The 22,754-nt window shown below is 42.3% G+C and overlaps 1 protein-coding gene across 2 annotated transcripts in view; it reads left to right on the top strand.

The window, feature by feature from the left end:
* The window catches only part of LOC126481594 (PC-esterase domain-containing protein 1A-like), a 260,962-nt gene that overhangs the window by 161,084 nt on the left and 77,124 nt on the right, over nt 1-22,754 (top strand). For both annotated transcript variants that reach the window (XM_050105457.1, XM_050105456.1), the window contains exons 6-7: nt 12,887-13,037; nt 16,816-16,943. In XM_050105457.1, the coding sequence (XP_049961414.1) occupies nt 12,887-13,037; nt 16,816-16,943 (279 nt within the window). The remainder of the gene's footprint in view (nt 1-12,886; nt 13,038-16,815; nt 16,944-22,754) is intronic.

Consider the following 22,754-nt stretch of genomic DNA (forward strand, 5'->3'; position numbering starts at 1 on the left):
TCAGTAGCTTGATAATATGTCACGATCTCGTGGCACATCATATTCTTGGAGACACCAGCAGTATTTGAAGCTCGTGAAATACTGTAACTTTTATATTTTATTTAGAGTTAATGAAGGCTATTATTGTCACAGTGATACCCATTGCTTTATCTACATATTTGGTTTCGTAAGTATCTACAAAAATTCGCTGCTCTAATTGCCATGATTTATTTGGGTTAATTCAAGAAACTATGGAGTGTGCAGTGTTCACAGGCATTGCCAACTCATTTTGAGTCACAAAAACTGTGTGATCTAAAGTATTTCATTTCTCATATAGAAGTATTAGTGATTCTACATCATTAAATTAGTGTTTCTGCCCTGTTGCCAACCTACATGTTTGATGATATATATGGGGAGGGTGAAAATATTAAGCTGTATTTCATCCCTCAATAATTAGATGAAACCCGTAAGGTGGTTGACAAATAGGAGTTTGCTGTTCAGAAGAACCTTTACAGTGTCTTGGACACGGGGTCATTTAAGATTGTGTTGGGAGAAAATAACAAAAACTTCACACAGTTTCACACTGGTCATTATGAAACTACTTCACAACTTGGTCACCATACACAGACGTGTATATTTTTTTAAGCTGGCATGATTAAAATAGAAGTGAAATCAGTTGCACTTACCAACATTTTGGCCAATGAAAACGTGACATTAAAAATATAGTTTGTGTATATGGTTTGTGATCAAGAAGGCATCAAAAATGTCAATAAAAAGGTACCCATTGTCAAAATTAAATCTAATCTGAAAAAGGCTGCCCCGGTAGAGTTAAATGATTCACCAAGAAATTGGTGGAAAATAACCAAATCTGCATTATTGAACTTAACAAATGCTTGCTGACCTTAAATTCTAAAGATCTATCGATGTTATTTTTTGTTCATGGTATATAATGTCATCATAAAACTTTACTTAAATTGCTTCCATGTTGGACGTATCAGCAAACAGTTCAAGAGCCAAGCCAGATTTTCTAATTGTGGCAACTCACATAAACTGGAAAGTTGATAATTTGTCATAGATAAATCATGATTAGAATATCATGGAAAAAAGAATGGCCCAGGAACTGAGTGTTAGTCAGAAAATTTCATTACAAGAAATTCTTGCATTGTCAGATTCTTGTCATATAACAAGGCAGTTGAAGTGGTCAACATTACTTACACACTCAGACTCCCTCAACTAGTAGCCAAGTTCTAATTGTCACACCAGACATATGATATCTACAACAGTTGCCGACAGTGCAGCCACTTCAGTCTTCACTTAATTTCTCTGCAAGAAATGGTGGAGGCATACCTTTGGGAACACCACGATCCATTATTAAGAGTCAGCTGGTGGAGAGGTGACCAACACAGTGTAACATACCTCCAGAACAACTAAAGAGCTACCAGAGCTGTTGTCAACTCTTATATTGACTGTCGCGGTTTTCAGTATCACTGAAACGAAATGATCCTATGGCATTGGTGACTGGGAGACCCCTTGCGGGGTGTTCGGTCGCCGAAATTACAAGTCCTTTTTAGCTGACACCACTTTGGCGACTTGCGAGTCAATGATGATGAAAGACACACAACACCCAGTCTTCTCGAGGCAGAGATAATCCCTGACCCTGCTGGAAATCGAACCCGGGACCCCATGCATGGGAAACGAGAACGCTACCGCAAGACCACGAGTTGCGGACTCACTAATTGTTCACAACATAGATTTGCCAGTCCTACAACCTGCCACAACTCATTGGCCAAGTTCAGATCGTACTATGGGAAGCACTGTGGCTCGGAATAACAGTCAAGATGTGACTAACAACAGAGCCTTTATATATGAGGTTGAGGATTCAAATGCCATGCCATTAGTTAGAGATGGAACTGTTCATATCTTCAAGCCTGCTTAAAATCCTGTGATGAAACATGTTTCATGAGATCTAAAGAGAAAGCCTACTCCATGCAGTACATGCCTCCATTAGTTGAGTGTGGTTATGGCATATTCTACATTCAAGCCTAACACCAGGTTCATTTCTCCAGACATAAATTGATTCGGTAAGATGAGATTTATGTGACTAGTGGTACTACCCTATTTGTCCATAAAACTGCAGTATATCAGCAATTAATGATACTGTGTATATTATTATCACCACTCCAGCTCCTAGCAGCATGTAGAAATCTAACAAGTGGTAGTGGACATATTTACGACTGTCCCTTTCTGCCCATGGAGATCAACCATAATAAATGATGTACTGCAGACAATTTTCTCGTATACTACAGTGTGAGTTTGCCTACTAAAATGACAGCTATTCATTCATTGATGATAGAGGGAAGTCTTGTATTGCTAAACTTTATGTCATCCCCAACAGTACCTTCATGGTGAACAAATTCGACTATTTTCATCTTCTTCTGATCCCCATTTTCATTATGTGAGTGTGAAGTTTTGAACGACCCCCATGGGGTCAGGTCATTAAGCCATTCTTATCACTTTATCAAACTTGCCTCCTCTTCTCCACACCGTTGCGCAAGGAAAATGTAATTGTGACAAAAGTTGCTGGGAAGATTGTTGGATTTGAGTGAAAGGATAAATAATGAATTTTTCTTCCCACCTCCTTAGATGTATGGCATTTGACTAGTGCGTGGACTAATTGAAGAAAGCAGTTTCCACAACACTTCCACGGAACACTTCAATTATTTGTTGGTGTATTCCAGCCTGTACAACCCACTACAGCTTTTGTTCTCTACAGCTCCCTCTAGTGCTACGGAGGTTATTCACTGATGTCTTAACACATCTTATAATCCTATTCCTCTTCCTGGTTAGTGTTTCTCACATATTCTTTTCCCCACTGATTCTTGTGGGCTTCATTTCTTGCTTTATCAGTCCACTTAATTTTTAGTGCCCTTCTGTAATACCACATTTAAACTCCTTTGATTCTCTTTTATGATTGTCTTACAGTCCTTGATTCGCTTCCATAAAATGCTGTGCTCCAGACGTACATACTCAGAAATGTGTTCCTCAAATTAAGTCCAATGTTTGATGCTAATAGTCTTCTTGTACTGACAAATGCTCTCTCCGCCTGTACTAGTCTGCTGCTTATATTCTCTTTACTTCATCCTTTGTGAGTTATTTTGCTGCCAAGATAGCAGAATTCCTTCACTTTGCTTTCTATACGGTTCTGAAAATGTGCAGGAAATTCGGCAAACGTTCCAGACAAAAATGGCTGCAACATCTCTCCAAGTAGTGAGATGAAATTGTGAAACACTTGATTTTGGAAACGTCTGGGAACAAGCGTTTAAATGATGTGCAACGTAACCACATTTAAACAGTGTGCACAATTAAGGATCTTGATCATTGACCCTCGACACTTGACCTTGAATATCTCAAAGCATTTCATCCACAAACTTGATTCAACAAATTTTACATGTTAACACTGTACAATGTAGTTAAAATAAAATTGGTATGACATTTGAATTGGTAGAGAGAAGATACATGTGTGCAGACTGCAACAAAATGACAAGTACTGAAAAACATGGCAACTGTTAAAAACTGGTGCATTACCAATGCACAGTAAGGCGGCAATGTAAAATGGCCTATAGCTAGCATTAGTAATTAACATGGCAACATATGACATTCACTGAATCAAAACCTAATATAACCATCACAGCCTAACATGTTTGTGGAAGGCGTCCAAACAAGTTCAGATTTACACAAACATGACGACAAATGTACTATCGGGACATACAATGCTTCAGTGCTAGGTGGAAAGATACAGCACTGTTTGTGCATATTTTGGTGAAAGGACATACATTTTGCCTGTTTCTGTTTTCTACCGTTTGAAGACTGCCATTGTCTTCCACAGTAAAGACGTCAAGTTTCTTGGTGTAAATGAAGAAAACTAAAAAAATGGGAAATTCATTGTAATGTGTTTGTTTTTTAATATTTTTACTCCAAATTTTGATCACCTTCAAAGTATTCTCCATTGACCATAACGCACTTCTTCAAACGATCCTTCCATTGTTCAAAACAGTTTTTAAATTCTCTTATTGGGATGTTCTGTATGTCTTCCAGCAATTTTTGTTGTACGTCCTCTACAGTGGCAAAACACTTTCCTTTTGTGTCTGGAAAGAAACGAGTGCGGTGTGGGCCGGTGCATTGTCATGGCGGAAGAACCAGTTGCCTGTGTGCCACAGATCTGCTCTTTTTGTTCAGATCCTCTCCCTCAATCTTTTCAAAACCTCCAAGTGGAACTCCTGGTTGACATGTTTACCCAGGGGAACAAACTCCACGTGCACAACACGCCTGCAGTCAAAGAAACAAACGAGCATTGTCTTGATGTTTGACTTGGCAAGCTTTATTTTGGGACGAGGAGAGCCACTTGTCTTCCACTGGCTTGATTGCTGCTTTGTTTTGGGGTCGTATCCATAGCACCATGATTTCTCACCAGTAGGCACCTTGGAAAAAAAAATTTCAGGGTCCTCTTTGAGCTGATTTTTGGAGCTCAAAACCTACCTCAAGTAGACACTCCCTTTGCTCATCTGTTAGAATTCGAGGGACAAATTTGGCTGCAACCCTTCTCAGAAAATCCTCTGAATTGAACTATTCCAGACATATCACAGAACTGATCAATGGTTCGGCAATGGTCTTCACGAACGAGGGCATTGATTTTGTTGACGTTTTCGTCACTTCTTGATGGTGGGGGGCGCTCTGAACAGGGTTGGTCTTTAATTGACATTTTTCTGTTTTTAAAACGTGAAAACCACTTACAGACTCTGGTTTTGCTTAGGGCAGCATCCCCATAAGCAGTCTTAAGCATTACTATAGTTTCCACGGCTGATTTCCCCAAAAGGAAACAAAATTTCACAGTCGCACGTTGCTCTCGACAATCTGTCATCACATTTTTGCCGAAACGGAAAAAGTTGTTTTACAAAAACAACTCCAATGGGCGAACCGATGCACTCACTGTGACACAACTTCGCACACTGAATCAGGGGGCGTGACTATAATGGACACTTGGTCAAACAATGGGTACCCCCCACTCTTCCTCCCCACCACAGCCCAATTCCTGTTACTTTTGGGTCTCCCCTTGTGTATTGATTGCAGATGATGCTTCATTCACTGTCTAGTAAAGTTATCAGAAAAATAAAATGAAGTGCAAAATGATGTAGGTAAGATATCTATATTGTGCAAAAAGCATCAGTTGGCCTTAAGCAGTAAGAGCAAAACAAACATTAAATTCTTGTTATACAATAAATCATACTACTTGCCTAGGGATTACAGTCATGAACAGCTTATTGGAAACATCACCTAGAAAATGTGGAAAAGAAGCAGAAAATTCAGAAGTTGCAACAAATCTACTAAAGAGATTGCCTACACTATGCTTGTCTGCCCTCTTCTGGAATACTGTCGTGTAGTATGGGATCCTTACTAGATATAATTGACAGAGGACATAAAAAAATTAAAAGTGCAGCTCATTTTTTTATTATTGTGACATGGGGGAGGGGAGGGGGGCTGAGAGAAGGAAGAGTGTCATTGATATTATATTTGAGTTGGGGTGCCATTCAATAAAACAAAGACTTGCTTCGTTGGGGCAAGATCATTTCACAAAATTTCAATAATCAACTTTCCTCTGAATACAAAAATATAGGCAGAAATGACCATTGTAATGAAATAAGAGAACTCAGAGCTCACACTGAAAGAGTTTATCATTCTCTCATTCTACTTGAAGTGGAACGGGGAAAAAAGTCTAAAAGTGGTTCTGTGAGCCCTCTGGCAGAGTAGTCATGTAGATGAAGATGTAAAAGTAGAACAACTAAATGTCATTACTCTTCTTTTCGCCTGATCTCCCAGCACTACTTATATATTCACAACCTCAGTAAATGGAGTGACCATATCTTAGGGCCTCCAGTTCTCAAACCACTTGGATTGCACTAGATCACGATCGTGTCAGACTCATTAAGTGTACGATTGGGTCTTAGTACATCAGCAATACTGAGAGAAAACGTTTTCATCCTCTGAATATAATCCAGATGTTGGCTGACGTGCAATAGTTTGGAACAATGATGAACTTCCTCTGGATTCCATCACACCAAAACCTCCAATAAATTGTGTGTGTGGACCTCCTTACATAAGATGCAATGGCACAGTAGGTACTTACTTATCACCAATTTCAATTCATCTGACTGCAGGGTTTAACTTAAAGGGAAGGTTTGTAATACATGGAAAGAAGAGTGGAAAGATATACATATTGATAGACACATGCAACCTGCTCCCTTGTCCTAGTCTTCACCTCCCTGTATCTCTTCCCCTGAGATCATGGTGTACTCACACAGCCAATTGCCGAACGTATGTCTGCTCTTGCTCGACATTTCTTCACAGCACAATATGCAGCACCAGTTTGACACACCCACACACAAAGGCAGGTTGACACTGCTGACAGTGAGACTGGCTGCATCACAACAGAATGCCTACAACCAGTTTGTCAACAAAATCCATCATCTAGTAGCATAGTGCCTCAATATTTTAGATAAAATCAGCACCACAGTTTGAGAAGGAATATAAATTCAAGTGATACACAAGTTCCATTACAAGTAATGCGACATTTGAATGTGTAGAACTTCAAGATGCAGAAGAAATCTTGCTCTGCTCACAGCTGTAAGCTACTGAGTGACCTAGCTTCAGCTGACTGCTGAATTTTGGGTGCCAAAATCCAAATGATGCATAGAAATCTTCTATATATTGTGTAAACACATTGTAGATATGTTGCAAATTTGTAAATAACTGTAATGTACTATCCACGACATGTAACTGCCACCACCAGTTTCATGTAAGCAGTGGTTTGAATAACAGTAGGAATGTTGCTAAATACATGAAGAATGCACAGATAGTCAAACATAAAATTGGGTGTTAGCTTTTGAAAAGGTCTGTAGATGCTTGTCAGTGCTAAAATGAGGAAAGTAAAATGGACAAGAGAGAAGAAAAAACTACAGCTCTGCCATTGATGTGAATTTAAACTAAAGGTATGCAATGCTGAAAATATGACACATAGCTATCAATCCGTGAGTGTACCCGATCTAACGATTTATCTCCATAATAGGCAATCCACGTGCAATAAGACTGTCTAAATTTATAATGTTCTGCAAACATAAGAGTTGAAGGATATATCAGAAATATGCATTTCTGAGCACCGGCTTGACAGTAAACTAATTTTTCTTCCTACTATTGCAGAAATAATAGCAAGCAGAATGGGGTAGCAATTTACATAATGGAAAATACAGATTTTACTAACCCACCTGAATTAATTCAAATGAATATTCTTAAAGAACTGAGACAAAAAAAAATTCAACTTGGCTATTGCTGCAGTTTAGCCTTGAGTATCTGGAAATGTTGAACTTTAAATTGGAACCATCACTAAACAAAGTAAATGAACTGGCTTGTTGTTTGATCATTTGTGGAGACTTCAATATTGATTATCTTACAAAAAGTCGAACCTTGCTACATCCTACAATATAAAGTCTAAAGTAAATGCTTTTCCAGAAGTAACACACTTGTGAAAAATATTTAGATCAGTTTCTAGTAAAGAAGAATTTACAGATCACATCATTAAAAATTTTCAGTGCACAGTTTAGTGACCATTTAGTGTTGAAAACTTAGCTTGAAGTAAAAAGCAGTATTGAGAACAAAATATCAGCAACCACCACATTTCGATGCTGTAGTCAGTATAATACATACTACCATAACAGCTTAACAAACAAAGAAATATGGAGACATGTTTATAAAGTTAATGAATTACTTTAAAATTTTAACACCTTCATTGAAATATTAACCTATTACTTTCAGGCTGCATTTCCATAGAGAACTGTGTGTTGAGTTCTTTCGCTCAATTTTGCACTCCTAATGAAACACCAAAGAATCAAAGCATTTGATATGTTGAAAATTAGGTGGACTGATAAGGCAAGGAATGAGGTGGTTCTCCACAGAATTGACAAAGAAAAGAAGATATTGGAAATACCAACATGAAGAAGGGACAGGATGATAGGACATGTGATAAGACATAAAGAAGTAACTTCCATGGTGGTAGAGGGAGCTGTAGACAAAGAAAACTGTAGAGCAAAATAGAGACTGAAATACAAGTGACAGATAATTGAGGACACAGGTTTCAAGTGTGAAATGAAGAGATTGGCACAGGAGAGGAATTTACAGTGGGCTACATCAAACCAATCAGAAGGTTGCTGACTCAGAAAAAAGTGGCATCTTGCAAATTGGACAAGTCCTCCTGCCAAGTCTAACCCGCTCCCTGTTGGCAAATGCTATAACTGCATTGGGTGCACCTACCTGGTGCATCTGATCCATTTGTCCAGAGCCTCAGGTAGCTCTGAGACTCTGTGGTGAACACACACATTTCTCGGCCAGCCAAGGGCCATAGCTCTCATGTACCTTGTGTGTCTTACAAAGTTTCATGAAGAGAAATGTACTTTTATATCAAATGTTGAGATTTTGTAATTGAGAGTAAATAAGTGGAGGGCAGCAAGTCCTCTCACACTGTGTAGTTGGAACTTAAAAGGTGTATCAATGCAGGATGAGTGATCTGCGAGAGAACTGAGTACACTTCAATAACAAGGGCCAGTTCTAGAACAAACAGTTGGATCACAGGGAATGAGGGTTTTATGCCAGAAGAACTTGCATAACTACAACTTTAATAACTACAACTTTAATAATTATTCTTCACCTGAAATACACATATATTATAAAAATATTCTGAGACATTACGAAAAGTCATAATATCTGCAAAACTAATGTAAATGATAAATATATGTATAATTCAGCAAATAAAGTGAAGGCTATGTGGAGAGTTGTTAAAAAAAGAAACTAGTGACATAATGTAAAAATTGAGCACTATTACACAAAAATAAAAAAGGTAACAAACCACATAGAAGTAACCAGTACATTTAACAACTTTTGATAGGTTTTTGCGGATATTACGACAAAATCAGTCATAAATAAGAAAACCCAGTTAAATCACAATGGTAAATCCAGGATGGCATGTGTGAATATTAGAGAAGGAAGGTTGCTACTCACCATATAATGGAGATGCTGAGTCGCGATAGGCCATCTCTCTACTTACCCCTACCACTCTCCACACTCCCACCTTCTACATACTTCATAAAGTCCATAAACACAACCACGCAGGACGCCCCATTGTGGCAGGTTACTGTGCCCCCACTGAGAGAATCTCTGCTTTCGTAGACCAACACCATCAACCTATTACCCGGAACCTTTCCACATATATAAAAGATACCAACCATTTCCTCCAGCGACTCTCCACAGTTCCTGTCCCTTTACCACATGATGCCCTGCTCATCACTGTTGATGCCACCTCCCTGTACACTAACATTCCTAATGCCCATGGCCTTACTGCTATCGAACACTACCTTTCCAGACAACCTATGGATTCCAAACCAACAACCTCCTTCCTAGTCTCCATGACCAACAATATCCTCACCCACAATTACTTCTCCTTTGAACGCATTACCTACAAACAAATCCGCAGTACGGCTATGGGCACCCGCATGGCATCATGCTAAGCCAACCTATTCATGGGCAATCTTGAGGAATCCTTCCTAAAAACCCCTCATCTGGTTCAGATTCATTGATGACATCTTTGCTGTCTGGACTGAAGGTGAGGGCATCCCTGTTCACATTCCACCAGAACCTCAACGACTTCTCCCCCATTTGCTTCACCTGGTCCTACTCAACCCAACAAGCCACCTTCCTAGATGTTTACCTCCACCTCAGAGATGGCTATGTTGACCTCCACCTCAGAGATGGCTATGTTGACCTCCACCTCAGAGATGGCTACATCAGTACCTCCGTCCATATCAAACGTACTAACCACTAACAATACCTCCACTTCGACAGCTGCTACCCATTCTATACCAAGAAGTCTCTTCCATACAGCGTAGCCATCCATGGTTGTCGTGTCTGCAGTGACGAGCAGTACCTCTCAAAATATACTGAGGGCCTTCACTGACCGTAATTATCATCCCAACCTTGTACAAAAACAAATCTCCTGTGCATTATCTTTCCAGTCTCCCACCACCTCCCAAAGTCCCGCAGTCCGGCCACAGAGGAGCATTTCCCTCATAACTCAGTACCATCCGGGACTAGAGCAACTGAATTACGTTCTCCGCCAGGGTTTCGATTACCTCTCGTCGTGCCCTGAAATGAGAAATATCCTACTCACTATCCTTCCCACCCCTCCTACAGTGGTATTCTGCCGTCCACCGAACCTACAAAATGTACTCATCCATCCTTACACAACTCCTGCTCCCAATCCCTTACCTCATGGCTCATACTCCTTTAATAGACCTAGATGCAAGGCCTGTCCCATACATCTTCCTACCACCATATACTCCAGTCTAGTCACTAACATCACCTATCCCATCAAAGGCAGGTCTACCTGTGAAACCAGTATGTGATTTACAAGCTAAGCTGCAACCACTGTGCTGCATGCTATGTAGGCATGACAACCAACAAGCTGTCTGTCGGCATGAAAGGCCACTGACAAACTGTGGCCAAAAAAACAAGTGGGCCACCCTGTTGCTGAATACGCTGCCAAACATGATATCCCTCATCTCAGTGACTGCGTCACAGCCTGTGCAATATGGATCCTTTCCACCACCACCAGCTTTTCTGAATTGTGCAGGTGGGAACTTTACCTTCAGTACATCCTATGTTCCCATTACCCTCCTGGCCTCAACCTTCATTAGTCACTGTTCTCACTCATCCAGCCCCCGCCCAGCACTACACAGCTGTCATAGCCCGACCACATCCAGTCTTTTAATTTCTTTTTGTATCTCTGCTTTCCGCTACTTACCCCCACACACACACCTTCTCTCCTGCCCTCCGTCTAAACTTCAACACTTCACTGTCTGCCACTCCCACCATACTATCCCTCCCCTTCCCCTCCCCAGCCTCCTCCTTACCCCTTCCCAGTCACCACTCCCATCATGCACTGGTGCTGCTGCTCACAGTGTGTTTTCAGTTGTCTGATAGTGCAGATGTGTGGGCAAGTTGTGTTGTGTGTGTGTGTGTGTGTGTGTGTGTGTGTGTGTGTGTGAGAGAGAGAGAGAGAGAGAGAGAGAGAGAGAGAGAGAGAGAGAGAGAGAGAGAGACTATTGCTGACAAAGGCCTTAATGGCCAAAATCTATAATTGTGTGAATCTTTTGTCGTGCCTATTGCGATTCAGCATCTCCGCTAAGTGGTGAGCAACAACTTTCCTTTTCTAATATTGTTGATACCCAGTTAAAGAAATATAAAGTAAACACATGTAACATGTGAATGCATGTCAGCGTTGGCACACAAGATCACATGGGAAAGCAATAAAATGGTTAAAGAACTCCAACTCTACAAGTATTGTGGGGTTCTAACAACAATCTTAAATAAGAGTGCTCTAAACCTTGTTGAAATAAATACATACTTACGTGACTGTTCATTTCAAGCAGGTACAGTCCTGGATGTATTGTAAACATGAAAAGTAGCTCTAATATTTAAAAGTGTGGGAGAGAGAATGTTAATAACTGTGAGCCCATCTCAGTTTCCTCTTACATTTCAAGAAAATTTGAAAGAGTTATGCATGAGAAACTTCTGACATTTGAAAATAAAAGGCAAAACTATACCTAATAACAAAAATTCAGAAATAAGAGCTCAACAGTGGCTGCTGTTTGTGACCACATTACTACTATGCCAGATGGACAAAAAAAAAGATGAAGCAGCGAGAGTATTTATTGACGTATTGAAGACTTTTTGACATGATAGGTCATAAGATTCTGCTGTCAAAACTTGAAAGATATGATGCTTGTATTTGAGTTCTGTTGGACACTTATATATTTCCTTGTATTTTCTTTCCTGAGCAACTGTAAGCAGGCACTGAGCATCAAGCATGCTGTCAACCTTGAAACTGTTTCTACAGACTCAACAGAGTATAAACTAATTAAATATGGTGTTGCCCGAGGAGCAGTGAAGGTACCACTTCTATTTCTTTCATACGTAAGCTACCTAAGCTTAAATGTGAGAAGGATGTGTACATCCCATTTCTTTCTATTAATAATGAACCATTTGATAACAGTACAGAAACAAGATTATTTAGGATTACGGCTACAAAGCAATCTAAAATGGAATAAGCACGTAGAATATCTTGATGCAAAATTGAGCAAGACCTGCTACCTTCTTTGCTCACTAAACTGCTGCTGTAATGCAAAAACAGTAAAAAGTCAATGTAATGCCTATTTTCGTTCTCATGTTAAATATGATGTCACATTTTGGAGGAGAAGCCAAAGCAGCTGTCCTCATCTTCAAAATGCTAAAAGGGGCCATTGGAATAATGTTTGGGTGCAGGCCTAGAGACTTGTGTAACACATTGTTTAAGATGTCTTGTTTTCCTCCCTTACTGCGTATATACATTACATAAATCTTTACAGCCTTTAAAATAAATGTAATAGGCAAGGACAGTAGATAACTGTGGTAACTGTACCACATGAAACAAAAACTTAAATGTACCAAAACATTACTTTCCATATGGAAGTTAAACTTAATAACAATTGTCCTAAAGGAAAATATGTCAAAACTTTGGAAAATCTTTAAAACTGTATTTACAGCATGACTGCTTTTACTCATTAGAAGAATATTTAAATGTACGAAGTTTATTTTTTGTAATTTACAATTTGTATGCATAGAAATCATTTTCACCTGTATACATATAAATTGTTTAAGGTCTTATACATAAACTGCTTGTGTAGACAGCATGGCCGTTAAAATACAATGTAATACTATACAGTATTTTGTTAGAACTGAAGTTTGATTCCTACATCACCACTTCTGACAGATGGGGACCAAATGGAGTGCAAGCTTACAAAGACAATTTGGTGAAGCTTATGAAACTGTTCAAGCAGTGTTTGCCTTCAAAAACAGTTGTAATCTGGATTGCTACAGAAGCAGTGTCGCAAGACTGTAGGGGTGGCCTGTTTGTTAAACAGGTGAGTTTGAAACAGTGATGGAAATTTTATGTCAGTGGCCTTTTTGTGAGATGTTTTAATTGTATAATCCACACTTTAGCCACTCTTTACCCAGTAATTCTCCTGTTTCCTGCTTGTCATAACTTCCTCTACACTTCCTCCATTCTGGTTACAAATGTGTTTTCATTTTCATACTTGTCTTGACTCCCAGTTCTGCAAACTCCATTTTGCCCATTAGTTATCGTCTATTTTTCTTCCATCATCATGTAGTCTCTGGAAGATATTTGTATGGAGTGTAGCCTTATATGGATGATAAACACTTCAGACAAGAAGAGAATAGAAGCCTTTGAAATGAGGTGTTACAGAACTAATGACGAAGTAGTGAACAGAATTGTGGAGAAAAGACATTTGTGGCATAACTTGAGTAAAAGATGGGATTGGTTGACAGGAAATTCTGAAACATAGCAAATCATCAATTTAGTATTGAGCTAAGTGCAGATGGCACAGATTGTAGAGGGAGACCAAGAGATGAAAACAATAAGCAGGTGCAAATGCTTGAAGGTTGTGGTGGTAAGTAGGAGATGAAGAGCTGTGCACCGTGGGTACAGTAACATTGAGAGCTGCATCAAACCAGTCTTAGTCAGAAGACTGCAACTGCAACAGCAACAAGAACAACAACATATTATCTTGTCATAAGCAGAATCCAATTCAAATCTGAAAGCAGCATTGTCATTAAAGTACAACACTTAGCACGGAAAGCTCATTTATTGCGAACAACAAACTGCCAGAACAAAACTTACATCTTGGATGGAGTATTTAGCTACTTACTCAAATATCAAATAGTCCAGAATGTATAAATATTACAAATCAAACAAGGAAAAATCCAGGATGGAATGTAACAATACCAGAGAAGGAAAGTTGCCACTCACCATATAGCAGAGATGCCAGGTCGCAATAGGCACAACAAAAAGATTCACACAATTAAAGCTTTTGGCCATTTGTGTTTGTCAGCAGTACACACACACACACACACACACACACACACACACACACACACAAACGCAACTTGCACACACGTCTGCAGTCTCAGAAAGCTGAAACCACAATGCGACCAGCAGCACCAGTGCATGATGGGAGTGGCGACTGGGTGGGGGTAAGGAGGAGGCTGGGGCAGGGAGGGGGAGGGATAGTATGGTGGGAGTGGTGGACAGTGAAGTGTTGCAGTTTAGACAGAGGGTAGGAGAGAAGGTGCAGAAGGGGAGGGGGTAACTACCGGAAAGGAGAGAAATAAAAAGAAATTAAAAGACTGGGTGTGTTGGTGAAATGATGGCTGTATAGTGCTGGAATGGGAACAGGGAGGGGGCTGGATGGGTGAGGACAGTGACTAACGAAGGTTGAGGCCATGTGGGTTACGGGAAGATAGGATGTATTGCAGGGAAAGTTCCCACCTGTCCAATTTAGAAAAACTGGTGTTGGTGGGTAGGATCCATATGGCAGAGGCTGTGAAGCAGTCATTGAGGTGAGGGATATCATTTTTGGCAGCGTGTTCAGCAACAGGGTGGTCCACTTGCTTTTTGGCCACAGTTTGTCGGTGGCCATTCATGTGGACAGAGAGCTTGTTGGTTGCCATGCCTACATAGAATGCTGCACAGTGGTTGCAGCTTAGCTTGTAAATCATGTCTGTTTTCACAGTTAGCCCTGCCTTTGATGGGATAGGTGATGTTAGTGACTAGACTGGAGTAGGTGGTGGTAGGAGGATGTATGGGACATGTCTTGCATCTAGGTCTATTACAGGAGTATGAGCCGCCATGAGGTAAGGGACTGGGAGCAAAGGTTGTTTAAGAATGTACGAGTATATTCTGGAGGTTCAGTGGATGGCGGAATAACATTGTAGGAGGGGTGGGAAGGATAGTGGGTAGGACATTTCTCATTTCAGGGCACGATAAGAGGTAATCGAAACCCTGGTGGAGAATGTAATTTAGTTGCTCCAGTCCCGGATGGTACTGAGTTACGAGGGGAATGCTCCTCCGTGGCCGGACTGTGGGACTTTGGGAGGTGGTTGGAGACTGGAAAGATAAGGCATGGAGATTTGTTTTTGTGCAAGGATGCGAGGATAATTACGGTCAGTGAAGGCTTCAGTGAGACTCTCGGTATATTTTGAGGGGGGACTACCTGAGAAACCAGTCATGTGATCTACAAGCTAAGCTGCAACCACTGTGCTGCATTCTATGTAGGCATGACAACCAACAAGCTGTCTGTCCGCATGAACGGCCACCGACAAACTGTGGCCGAAAAACAAGTGGACCACCCTGTTGCTGAACACACTGCCAAACACGATATCCCTCATCTCAATGACTGCTTCACAGACTGTGCCATATGGATCCTTCCCACCACCACCACCAGCTTTTCTGAATTGCAGAGGTGGGAACTTTCCCTGCAGTACATCCTATGTTCCCGTAACCCTCCTGGCCTCAACCTCCGTTAGTCACTGTCCTCACCCATCCAGCCTCCTCCCTGTTCACATTCCAGCAGTACCACAGCAGTCACTTCACCACCACACCCAGTCTTTTAATTTCTTTTTATTTCGTGTGTGTGTGTGTGTGTGTGTGTGACAAAGGCCAGTGGCCGAAAGCTTTAATTGTGTGAATGTTTTTGTTGTGCCTATCGCGACTCAGCATCTCCATCACATGGTGAGTGGCAACTTTCCTTCTATCGTATTGTTACAAATATTACAAATGTAATTAAAAAATTTTCAGAACCTTCCAGACCTGATAAATACGAAATGACAAATAATTGCAGGTGGGCAGGTTTGACCTGGCAACCTGCAGCGCACCAGCCAGCAACATTATCCACTAGGCCACACTGCACATGTATCACAGCTCATGGCAATATTATGATTCCTGTGATTTGGTGGGTGTGTTGTACACTTAAAAATGTAAATGATTTTTGAAAGCTTCAACTTATAAACAGTTTATCAGCAGTTTCATTCCCGTTTGTTTTAACTGATGCCACAAATATGACATGTGGTTGACACTGGACATTCAGTAAGGAAAACCATCAGATTTAAGTTTTCCATTACAATATAAACCACTTAAGGTGAATGCTGGGATAGCTTATCTGTAAAGGGCAAGCTGATTGCACCCCACGATCTTCCATCAATTTGTCGATGTGCTCTCACTCCAATGATCTCTCATTAATGGGGCATTGTTCACTAATATTTCTTCCTTTTTGTTTAATATTTGTCTTTGTTTTTTTCCATATTTTTCTTTTCTGTCTCTTTCTCTGTAATTTTGTGTGTCGTTTTGTCTCTAGTCAAGTCCTGCTGTCTTCCTTTGAGTAATATCCAAGATGACTATTCTCCTTAATCTTTAAGTAATCTGTATTATCCCAACTGTTAAGTTTTTCTAGTAAGATGTATGTATATCTGTTCCTGAAAGCTAATATTTTGGTGACAGTTTGTTTTTGCATATGTCCACTACCTCATGGTAGGTCAAGGAAATTTAATTTTATTTGATTACACACTCCTGAGGCAACTTGCCTAATCAGTAAGTTGTGAACCTCTGAGAAGGAAGTTTTACTTAGGCCAGATTGCACCCTGAGGAAAATGGAAGCAAATTCAAACCGAAATATTGTGTTTGTACTGTGATTTAAAGAAGTTACTCCAGTGATGTTTCAGTTAATTGTTATGCTTCTGTAACATTGCTGTTTCTTAAAAAATTGAAGGATATTTTCAGTAAGTAATGTAATTCAATGCAATTTAAATCACTTGTTACATAATTATGTTCTTTATTTCTATTAGGTTGAGTTCATGAAGCATTATCTTCGATTTGAAGTTATGGAAGCCAACATGTTGGCACGACAGATTGTTGTCTCATATGGTTTCGACTTTCTCGATGTTCATTATTATTTAAGGATGCAGATTCACAGGTTAGAGTAATTAAGATTAGATAGTAAGTGGAAACATGCAAAAAAGGTAAGTACTTCAGTGCTGTGCAAGCAGCCACCTGTAAGTGTGTCTCTGTAATAAGAATCCAGATTGATATTCAAAAATTTTCTTCATAAAGTTGTCAAGGAGTAATACAAATGCTGCACTGCTTGCTACGGCCCAGCAGGCATGTTAAATACTATCTTCCTTTAAGACTTTTCATTGTGTTACCCAGAGAAAGAAAGTGGTATACAAGGTGTGGCTGTAAAATAAATGGACTGATGCTGCTGTAGAGTAAAACACTTGCAACAAAGATGGATTACCAATATCTGTGAAGTGTGAAGCCTTCTCAGTTGAATGTGGCATCTTGGGTTCTGTGGACAAATCAGTGGGGTCATGGCCTTTGTTTGTGTAAGAGCTGTTATTTCATTTTGCTGGAAAAGTGATAATTATAAGAATAAAGAAATAGATGTCATGAAGCTTCACATGAAACTTGGGAAAGCTGCTACTGAAACCTAAGTATATGACGAAGACTGTTCATCATGCACACAAGTTTTTGAGTGATTCAAGTGTTTCTAGGGTGGTCGAAAAGACATTGAAGATGAATCACACCAGGGATACTCTTAAATATAAAAAGTGGATGAAAATATCAAATAAGTAGGTAATATAATTCGATCTGACCATTAGTTCAGTGTCCGATAGATTGCTGAAAGGAATTGCAAAGAATGTATAGGGCAAATTTCACACAACCAATTTAAAATGAGAAAACTGTGTGTGAAACTGTTGCCAAAAATTCCCAAGACTGAATGAGAAGAAGCTCATGAAAGTGTTTGTACTGACACTACAAATATCATTGAAAATGATCCTGATTTCTTAAAAAAAAAAAGTGATAGCATTTGTAGAATCTTGCTTTTTCACAAATGATCCAGAAAGTAGGCGCCAATACATGTATTGGAAAGGCCCAACTTCGTCGAGAGTGAGAAAAGCTCGAATGAGGAAATCTAGATTCAAAGCAATGCCGATCTTCCCGACTTTGGCAACTCTGTGATGGTCTTGGCTGTAGATATCTAGACATGTGTTATCGTGTGGGGATTTGTATGGCTCCCCTTGATAGGTCAGTGATGCACTACACAAAGGAAGCATCTACTTGTGGAGTGCACATGATGTTTTTTTTTAGGATTGACAGTGTGTGATGTACTCTGATGAACGCTTGCCAGTCAATATGCAACAAGGGAAGTCAAACAGCATTCAGAATAAGGACACTTCGACTGTCAAAATTTTATCAGTAAACTGTCGAAGTATTTGTAATAAAGTTCCCGAATCCACTGCCCTCCAGGAACATTCCTACACCTCAGATTATTGATGGGTCCGAGAATTTGTTGAAACCTGAATTTGAAAGCTCTGAGATATTTAGCGAGTCTTGGAACATGTATAGGGAAGACAGATTAGCGACCATAGAAGGGGTAGTGTTCTTTGCAGTTCACGAAAACATTGTCTCTATTGAGGTCGACCCTGCCAGGGGGCCCAGAGTCCCTTTTGTGGGTACATGTGTGGCGCGCACAGGGCCCCGAGCTATTGCAGTCTCCTTCCTTTTTAAAGACTGCATTGCCCCCCTGGTCCTCTCCTCCCTTGTCCTTGCTTCTTTCTCCCTGCCCCCTCCCTTCCCTCTTGGTGGACTTCTTTATTTCGGCTTGGCTATCCTCCAGGCTTTGTTTTTGGTATGTGCTATTGTTTAGTTTGCTGTTTCCATCTCCTTTATGGCGTGTTTGGTCCCGTTGGGGTTTGACCTCCATTTACAACGTTTTCCATTCAGTGTGAGCCATTTGGGGATGAACTCCCAACTTAGTTTCCATGGTGTAGGCTCCTGCCCCCACCCCTCCCCCTCTCCCTCTCCTCCCCCTCCCTATCTGCTCCCCTCCCCCTCCCCCTCCCTATCTCCTCTCCTCCCCTCTCCCCTGCTCCTCTCGTCCCCCTATCCTCCCCCTCCCTATCTCCTCCTCTCCCCCCTCCCCTCCCCTCCGTTTTCCACTTGCACCCTGGTACCCTTCCTGCTAGGTCACCACCACTGTAGCCAGTCGGTGTGGTGAGACTTATAACTACCCACTAGGCTGAGCCCCCAGAAAACACAGAAATCACACTGCTAGTACTTGAGCTGTTAACACCTCGTGTTTGCCAAGGAGTCGACGCTCATCACTTTGGGGCATTAGAACTTCCAGCAATGGCAACCGTGCCAGATGGCCCTTGCTATGGCTAGGTGGCGCCCATGGGGTGAGCCCCTGGTCGGAGTGGGTGGTACTAGGGCGGATGCCTTGCACATGAAGCCACAAAAGCATCAACATCCTGGCCATTCTGTGGCCGTCTCTAAGAGTGATAGAAGACATGACACTCCTTCTTTTAATCTTTCAGCCTTTGCCTCCCTGGCCACCTGGGTAGAGGTCAAGCTTGCCGGCTTGGGTTGAAACCTTTCCCTAGATATCTGGTTTGTACCAGGACTGATGGCGAAAGTTTTACCATGACCAAGCATTTGTTTTTTGTGGAGACGATTGAAGATAAGTATGGCAAAGTGGAATCCTTGAGTAAAATGCAGTCCAGTTCTTTGCTAATAAAGACGTCTTCTGCTGCCCAATCTGAAGCCCTGCACGCAAGTGACCATCTCGGTGACACCCCAGTCTCTGTCATACCCCACCAATCTTTGAGCTCGGTACAGGGCATCATTTTCCATCGGGATCTTTTTCTCCAAACTGTCAAGGAGTGCCGTACAAATCTCGAGTGATGAGGAGTTCAATTTATCTGCCATGTACAATGAGGCCCTAAGAACAATCGCACCAATACAGGCGCCTTTATCCTGGCCTTCGAGGGGGTTACCTTCCCAGAGAAGGTCAAGGTGATGGTGTATTGGTGTGATGTAAAACCTTACATTCCACCACTGACGAGGTGCTTTAAATGCTTACAGTTTGGGCACATGTCTTCCTGTTGCACCCATGATCCCCTCTGTAGTGACTGAGGGTGGCTCCTCCATGGGGGGAGTGCCTGTGCTCCCCTGCCAGTGTGCGTAAATTGTAATGTGCAGCATCCTTCATGCTCACCAGCATGTGAAAGAATGATAGATTCAAGAGTACAAGACCTTAGATTGGCTTACATACACTGAGGCTTGTTGAAAGTATGACCGGCTCCCCATCCCGTGCCTGTAACTTCTACTTTTGCTCCAGTTACATCCATTTCCCCTCCTACCTCCTCCTCTTCCCAACACCCCCCTGAAAGGTGATCTGCAGCTCCACATCGGCTACATGATATGCAGCCAGTGGGCACCAAGATTACCAGGTGTAATACTCTGCCTGACCTCGCTGCAGTCTGCCCTTATCTTCCTTCACGATAGAAGAGGCAGAAGCACGAGAACAGGGGCAAGGCCCCTCCGGTACCCCCTGAGGTGCCGCCTTCCCCTCCTCCAGCCAATGAACCAACAGAGTCCAACCCCACCTATATGGACGTTACCCCATCCTTATTGATGACAGGTGGCGACTTGGCGGTGTGACCTTCTCTGGTCTGTTCGCTTCCCATTTGGCCTCCAGCTTGAGAATCCTCCAGTGGAATTGTAATGGATATTTGCGTCACCTCCTAGAGTTACAGCCCCTTCTTTCCTTCTACTCTGCTGCTTGCATTGCTCTCCAGGAGACCCATTTTGTCAATTCTTACTCACCCACCCTTAGTGGGTCCCATGCTTTCTGTCGGAACCGAATTGGCCCCTTGCAGGCTTCTGGTGGTGTTTGCACCTTGGTCTGCAAGGACATTGTTAGTAAATGGGTTCTCCTCCATACCACTCTGGAAGCAATTGCTGTTAGGATCCATCTGGCCACTCCAATCACAATCTAATATCTACCTCCCACCTGACAGGCCGCCCACATCCCTTGCTGTAACCACCCTTCAACAACTCCCTTCTCCCTTCCTGCTTCTAGGGGACTTTAATGCCTACAACCCTCTTTGGGGTAGTCACACGACTACTGCCCTGGGCAGGACAGTTGAAGCTGTTCTGGCAGGGCTTGACCTCTGTCTACTAAACACTGGCACTCCCACACACTTTAGTGTGGCGCACTCACTTTTTCTGCCTTTGACCTCTCCATTCAGTGGGGTGTCCACGATGACTTATCATACAGCGATCATTACCCGATTGTTTTGTCTTTCCTTCAGTGTGTCTCGCTCAGTCACCCTCCCAGGTGGGCCTTCGCTACAGCTGATTGGGGTGCCTTCTCCTCTGCTACCGTCCCCCCTGTACTACCACACATCAGTATTGATGAGTCTCCTCAGATTTTGACTGCTGCCATTCTTTCTGCAGCTGTTTCAGCCATCCCTTCTTCCTCGGGTTCCCCCCATTGGAAGATGGTTCCTTGGTGGACTCTGGAAATTGCTGCAGCCATAAAAGACTGCTGCCATGCTCTTCAGCACTTCAGGCGGCACCCTTCTCTTGCTCCCCTTCTGGTCTTTAAATGATTCCACACCCGGGCCCGTTACCTAATCGAATTTCAGAAACGGATTTGCTGGGAACGATATGTGGCAGCCATAGGACCACACACCTCGTCTTCACAAGTCTGGGTGAAACTCAGGTGAATTTTTGGCCATTGTCCTCCCACTGCCTTTGCAGAAATTTATGTGCGTGGTGTTGTCCTTACCCATCCGGACTCTGTCACAGAGCATTTCGCTCAACACTTTTCCCAAGCCTCGGCATTGACTCAGTATCCACCCATATTCCTCCTCCTGAAAGAGCACTTGGAACAACTGCCTTTGTCTTTCATTTCTCGTTGCTTGGAGCCTTATAATGCCCCATTTAGCAAGTGGGAATTCGCCAGTGCCCTCGCCCTTTGTCCCGACACAGCTCCTGGACCGCATCGGATACATAACCAAATGCTCCAACACTTATTGGTGGCTGGCCACCGTTGTGTACTGACCATTGGCAAGAAAATGGGGTTCCACAGGGTTCCGTGCTGAGCGTCCCTCTCTTTCTCATAGCCATTAATGGACTGGTGGCAGCTGCTGGGCTGACGGTGTCCCCCTGTCTGTATGCTGACGATTTTTGTATCTACGTCGCTTCCTCAGTCATGGGTGCTGCAGAATACTGTCTACAGGGGGCAATCTACTCGGCGCAATCTTGGGCTCTCTCCCAGGGTTTTCAGTTTTTGGTGGCCAAGTCGTGTGTCATGCGTTTCTGCCGTTGCCGTACAGTTCATCCCCATCCAGACCTGTTCCTCGATGGCCAGTCCCTTGAGGTGGTGGACACCCATCACTTCTTGGGTCTGGTCTTCGATGCTCGGTTGACATGGCTTCCTCATCTTCGCCAGCAGAAGAGGACGTGCTGGTTACATCTCAGTGTTCTTAGATGTCTGTGCAATACCGCCTGGGGTGCAGACTCCTCTATTCTACTGTGATTGTTCAAAGTGCTGGTCCAGTCTTGTTTAGACTACAGTGGTCTTGTATATGGTTCTGTGTCACCTTTGACACTGCGGATACTAAACCCTATCGACCATTGTGGGGTACGACTTGCGACTGGTGCCTTCCGGACTAGCCCTGTGATTAGCCTTCTTGCAGAGGCAGGGATTCCACTGCTGCGAGTTTTGCGCCAACAATAGCTGATATCTTACGCACTCCGCATTCACTGCCCCCCAAAGCACCCTAATTATGGTCTCCTCCCACAGCGACAGCCGCCATGTGGCCTTACCATGGCTGCCCGCATTCAGTCACACTTTTCTGAGCTTCAGCAGTTCCCTTTACTGCCTCTTTTTTGTGCTCTGGCACGTACCCCTCTGTGGTGCGTCTCTCGGCCA

This window comes from Schistocerca serialis, chromosome 5, assembly GCF_023864345.2.
Source record: "Schistocerca serialis cubense isolate TAMUIC-IGC-003099 chromosome 5, iqSchSeri2.2, whole genome shotgun sequence".
Classification (NCBI taxonomy): Eukaryota; Metazoa; Arthropoda; class Insecta; order Orthoptera; family Acrididae; genus Schistocerca; species Schistocerca serialis.